This window comes from Morone saxatilis, unplaced genomic scaffold (genome assembly GCF_004916995.1).
Source record: "Morone saxatilis isolate NCDOM2014 unplaced genomic scaffold, NCSU_SB_2.0 Contig6, whole genome shotgun sequence".
NCBI lineage: Eukaryota > Metazoa > Chordata > Actinopteri > Moronidae > Morone > Morone saxatilis.
Window position 1 is genome coordinate 9,615,392 of NW_023340206.1, and position 5,989 is coordinate 9,621,380.

At 42.5% G+C, this 5,989-nt stretch overlaps 1 protein-coding gene across 4 annotated transcripts in view; it reads left to right on the plus strand.

Moving 5' to 3' along the window:
- Positions 1–5,989, plus strand: part of LOC118339790 (FERM, ARHGEF and pleckstrin domain-containing protein 1-like) — a 52,533-nt gene that overhangs the window by 44,688 nt on the left and 1,856 nt on the right. For 3 of the 4 annotated variants that reach the window (XM_035677538.1, XM_035677536.1, XM_035677537.1), the window contains exons 17-26: positions 193–274; positions 408–469; positions 690–865; positions 960–1,090; positions 1,194–1,262; positions 1,362–1,451; positions 1,540–1,622; positions 2,001–2,113; positions 4,917–5,077; positions 5,860–5,967. In XM_035677538.1, coding sequence (XP_035533431.1) covers positions 193–274; positions 408–469; positions 690–865; positions 960–1,090; positions 1,194–1,262; positions 1,362–1,451; positions 1,540–1,622; positions 2,001–2,113; positions 4,917–5,077; positions 5,860–5,967 — 1,075 coding nt within the window. The remainder of the gene's footprint in view (positions 1–192; positions 275–407; positions 470–689; positions 866–959; positions 1,091–1,193; positions 1,263–1,361; positions 1,452–1,539; positions 1,623–2,000; positions 2,114–4,916; positions 5,078–5,859; positions 5,968–5,989) is intronic. The other variant, XR_004797330.1, reaches the window with a different exon arrangement.

A 5,989-nucleotide genomic window follows, 5' to 3' on the forward strand; every position in this document is an offset into this window, starting at 1 on the left:
ACACACACAATGCTTTTGGAAAAGGCCCAATGACTTGCTGGTTAAGATGAATGGGATTGTGGGAATCCAGTGAAGATTTTTCCAGTCATGTGTGAGAAACTTGGCTCCATCCTGACATCTACTGGTGAATAAATGTTACTGCACGTGAAACAAGGTCCTTCATTTGCTTTCTCCCTTTCTTTTGCTTTTTAGGGAGGGTCGTTCTAACGCCCACATTAAAGGGGATTATCAACGAATTGGTGACATTCTCCTGAAGAACATTCAGGGTCTGAGGGTAACTACATCACTGTCTCACTCTCTCTGTTGTCTGTGTAAGATTTGGAGTACAGGCGCAGAAACAAGAGCTTACATTTGGGGTAGAGAGTTGTTGTTTATTTTAATCATGTTTCTTTCTTTTGCATCTGCAGCAGTTGACCGTTCATCTTCAGAAACATTCAGAGTGCCTGGTTGAACTGGAACGGACCTGCAGGTGGGTGAATGGAGGCTTCTGCAAAGTCTAACATTATTAACATGAAGCATTAGCTTTCCGAGCAGGTTTTATGTTAGTGGGAGAGAATCAAGACAAAGGCAGCAATTAAATAATAGAAGAAAGGATGGAAATATTATGTAGAAAAGAGGAAATACCTGTATTACACTAACACCAAACATTGCAGGAGCATTTTGAAACACTTTGCATTACTGTTCCTCAGGTCCAGTCGGAAGGCGGAGGCTCTGTGTCGAGACTTTGAGCAGCAGAGAGTTTGCTACCTGCCCTTCAACATCTTCCTCCTCAGGCCTCTCCACCGCCTTCTGCACTACAAACTCATCCTGGAGAGGCTCTGCAAGCATTACCCACCTACACACGACGACTTCAGGGACTGCAGGGGTACATTGTCTCCGCCCTTTCCTCCCCTCATACATATATTTGTCTGTTTTTTTGTTTTTCTTTCTCATAAAACATCTTTTCATCTTTCTTTCAGCGGCCCTGGCAGACATCTCAGAGATGGTGCTGCAGCTTCAAGGCACTATGATGAAGATGGAGAACTTCCAGAAGCTTTTAGAGCTGAAGAAAGATCTGACCGGCATCGACAACCTCGCCTTCCCCGGGAGGGTTAGACACTCTCCTGCTACTCTCTGCTAATTCATGTGTCTTTTATGTAGCTTTCTCTCCGTTGCTCTCATATTATTATAGTATATTTGTGTTTGACTTACAGGAATTTATCAGGCTCGGTTGCCTCAGCAAGCTCTCAGGGAAGGGTCTTCAGCAGAGGATGTTCTTCCTGGTACGACATTTCAGCTGCTTTTCAAAGTGAAGCTAATATCGGTGATAGCTAAACAAATCTAACCACTTGTTCTCCCTGTTTTCCCTCCGTCCTCTCCAGTTCAGTGATTGCTTGGTGTACACCAGCCGAGGAATGACCCCTTCCAACCAGTTTAAGGTTCACGGCCAGCTGCCCCTGTATGGCATGACGGTACGTGACCATATACCCTTTTTTCTAGTGTTTTATTTTTGACCACACTGTGTATTTGAGTTTGATGATCACGTTTGTGCTTTTGCAGATCAGAGAGAGTGAGGAGGAGTGGGGAGTCCCTCATTCGTTCACCTTGTTTGGACAGCGGCAGTCTGTGGTGGTGGCAGCCAGGTATACACAAAGCATAATATTCACCTAGTGTTAATGAAAGAAATTAAGAAATTAAAGAAAAGATAACAGGTGGAAACATCAGATGAAGGAAGAATGAAAGCTAAAGATGGATGTCTTTTCTTCAAGACTTCTGCCACAGTTTGGTTGTCCTCTAATTAAATTGTCTGACCTATTTTCATTCACTGAAAGGTTTTATTACCAGTGGCTGTAAAATAGAGATTGTATTGTGTAATGCAGACTCCTACTGCATTGAAGGTGAATTTGTAGACTGATACGTATGATTTTCTGTCTCTCATACTGTTATTACCTAATTTTAGTAAACAATTTTACATGCAATCTCTCAGTGATTCTCTTGTCCTCTCCTCTGTCTGCATCCAGCTGTGCGTCAGAGATGGAGCGGTGGGTGGAGGACATCCGGATGGCCATTGACCTGGCGGAGCAGAGCAGCAGCCCAAACACTGACCTGCTGTCCACCAGCATCTCTGACAACAGTAAGTCTGCCCTCTAACTGTATGTACAGTAACTGTGTGTGTTAAGACAAACAATTAGAAACTGAAAACCTCTTTTGTTAAAAAAATCTATTATATCATTTGTCCGCTGAGATTGTTCCAGATTGTCCTCACACCTTTCCAATTGTTGTCAGGGCGACGTCCTATAATGCCTGTAAATTTCCGAAACCGACAAACAGTCAAGTCCACTTTCCTTCAGTGGAGGTAGGCGTGTGGAGGTGAGAAAATAGGCAGGGTGTTTACTTCTGTCTCTGGCTGTCTTCACACAGATATTTCTGTCACTTCTCAACTCAGTGCAACACCATGGATGCCTTCCAGAGTGTCTGAAAATGCCCCTTTATCCTCATCTTTAAGTGATTATCGCACCTCGCCCCCTCTATGAGTCAGAGAGAATTAACACCTCTGTCACACTACGTAGAAATGTTGTATGAATATCACAGAGCTGTCAATTCAATTATATGTTTTAGCATTGAGGTCATAGTTAGTGGTGGTGTTTTACTGGTTATTAAGAGGTGTTTCTTAATTGAATTGAAGCTTTATTTGTGTATATGTAATTTTTTAACGTGTTTATTGATTGCCTGTCCTAGTTAGTATCAGTGCCAGTCAGGTAACTATAATTTGTCAAAATGTGGATCTTTATAAGTCGAAATAAAGGCATTAGAGTTAGTAAAGTGGGGCCTTCCAGTCATTTTCTTTATGTCTGCCTGCGAGCAAGCACCTCACGAAAATAGGTCTGTGTGTTTTTTTGTTTTCTTTATTGATTTAGAGGATTTGAACCATCATTCCCAAATGACTGCTACTCTAACCTGCTAATGGCTTCCTGTCCACTTAATCCTAATAAGTCTTCCGGGACTGTCTGAGACCCTGTGAGAGCCAGAAAGTTCAGTCATAAAATGTCCCACAGGAGAGTTATTTCTGGAAGTGTTTCCACATGGGATTTGTCATCCACGACTGCAGCTTTCTTTTTTTTTTGCCAAAATCTCCCAGCTGAGGTTAATGTGAGACAGGGACTCCAGCTGGGACCTGTTAGCTGTACTGACTGTTTATTGGCATCAATAAGGTCTTTCTTTAAAGGGGAGTGGATCATCTCTTTACCTATATTTCACATAACTACGCACTTACATTTCAATCCTTCCCTTCCTTTCTTTCCCTCTCAAACGACAGATGGCAGCTTTTGGCACCTCATGAATAATCCCACTGAATGGTTCCAGGTGGTCTTTCATCATATTTTTAATGTCACCTGATATTTGTAGGTCCAGGCACCAGCTGCCGCCCCCTTTTCTCTCCTTCTTTTTCCTCATTCTTTATCTTAAACGCCTGTCACGATGTTCAATGAGGCCTCCTCCTGGTGACCTTTGGTTTGACGTCTCCATTGTGCCTCAGCTAAATCACCGGCTATGTACACTTAATAACTCAAACTGTTTAAGAGTATTGGCTTACAAGTAACAACAAAAGGGTAGTTTTTCCTCCTTTCTTTTGTCCAGACTGTATTGAAATTGCTTTGATCACTGATGTGGCTCAGCACTTTGTCCCGTATCATGCAGCCATGTTAAAACCCAAAATAGCAAAAGTGAGTGTGTTTGTAGTGCTAAAAGATGAGACAGAGGAGTGGCAAGGCTAGCTGTGCTCAATATTAACCAGAGTCAGTCTATTAAAGCCAGATTGTTGTTACAGAACTACATCCAAGTCTTTATTATAAAAAAGGGTCAGCCACACAAAAAAGCCTAAGCAGGAGGCCCAAAACAAGCGTAGTGCGCTGCTCTGGATCCAGTCAACTTGTACAGCAGCATTTTCCACTTCCAGCTGCAGCCAGTTAAAATACAGCACTTAAGCCAGTTTTGCAGCGTAACAGTCTTCAGGATGTTGTTTCTCAGGGTTGATGTACTGTAGTGAACATCAGCAACTTCTTTCATGAGATACCATGAAAACACGGTTATATCTGAACCTTTTTGTACCCCCCAAAAGTGAGAGCACTGCAAGCTAAATAAACACAGGGCACACAAAGTTGATATTTCTAATCATTTCTGATCCTTCAACAGCTGATATCAGAGTTCAAATATTCCTTAAAGCTCACTTGGTTTGTTGTTCTAAGATCATTGGAGCCCCAAAACCAACAACAGGCAGTAAAAGGATATCAGACATGTCAAAAATACAGCTCATTACAATAAGTACTGTTGGTTAAAAGTCCAGTGTAACACTGAGGAGGATCTATTGGCACAAATTCAATATTCATATGTATGTTTTCATTAGTGTTTAATCAACTGAATATATAAATGGTTGTGTTTTGTTTCCTTAGAATGAAATAAAGCCGAACGACCATCTTTCTACTACGTTCTCTGTTTTTTGCGCGTTATGCGGCCACCGTAGTTTCTCCTTCACCCTTGAAAGGGGAAAGTGAAGTGAAGGATTTGCACTTTTATTTATTCCTCTGTGTATTCTTGACTTGTTTAACAACCTTTTACCTACGTCTTGTCAGTACGAGGGCTCCGCAGACGAGGCAACATTAGTGAAACCTGACACGTATGTGTCAAATAATGTGCTGTATCTTCATGTTATATCTTTAAAACCTCTCTTTTCTTGAACCCTTTAATAGACTCCATGAAGACAGTACAGTACACACTCCACTGTTTGTTTTTATTTATCTGTTCTCTGTTAATCTCAACTGGCTGGACACATCAGCTCATTAACTGGTGGATAGTTCATGTGTACATTGTTTAAATTCTACCCGGTCAGAGCACCGTTCTTTCTGCTAACCAGCATCTTTGAACTGCCCGTCGTTCCCCAGAGCTGTCGGAGGACGGTGGAACTGAGCTGGAGTCGGAGGAGGAGCTCTGCGGCTCGCGCTCGTCTCTGGAGCGCCAGGGTCACCGTGGTAACACTACCGTGCACGTCTGCTGGCATCGCAACACCAGCGTGTCCATGGTGGACTTTAGTGTTGCTGTGGAGGTACCAGACTGTGTCTCTTTAAACGTCTTCTCTCTTTTTTTCTCCACACATCACACATCTGTTTCAAGCTGTGGAGTCTTGTGTGTTTGTGTCCGGTGTGTTTATCTCTACATGTTGTCTCTCCTGGTCCTCTTCTCCACCGGCAAAGGACCATTGATCCAATGTCCTTTTGTCTTACTTTTCTTCTCATGTCTGTGTTTTTGTCCTTTTCTCTCTTCTGCACCTCCATCTTTCCACCCTTTGTCTCTTTCCTCCATCTTCCATCTGTCTGTTTTGTCCATTTCCACCTCTGTCCGTCTGTCCACGCTGACATTAGAGGCCAATAGTCCGGCCAGTGAGTTGACGAGGCCCCTCAGCAGACTTCAGGGGCCTGTGTCTATCTCTGTGGTTTGCTGGTACAGAGCACACAGCCTGTCCTTTAGTGACACCTGCTGGAGTAGAGAGGTACTGCAAAAGCAAACATTTGTTGATCCATGTAGGGAAACTACATGATGAAACATCTGATCCATAGATTAAAACAGAGACTACATTTTACTGGACACGCTAGTTACAAGACTACTCAATGTTTAATGTTCCTTAACTTCATGCCAAACAAATGTGAAAGAGAATGATGTATCCTGGAATATTTTTGGTCTGTTTATTGTAATTATGTCCTGGTTTTGCACGAGTATAATTAGAGCTAACAGATTTTTCTTTCCTGTTTTTCCCCCATTTCTAACACTTTAGTGAAGTCTGACTTTTGTTTCACTTTATTTATCCTTGCGTGTCTTTTGTGTTTCCAGAACCAGCTGTCGGGTAATCTGCTGAGGAAGTTTAAGAACAGTAACGGCTGGCAGAAACTCTGGGTGGTCTTCACCAACTTTAGCCTCTTCTTCTACAAGTCGCACCAGGTGAGATATATATATATATATA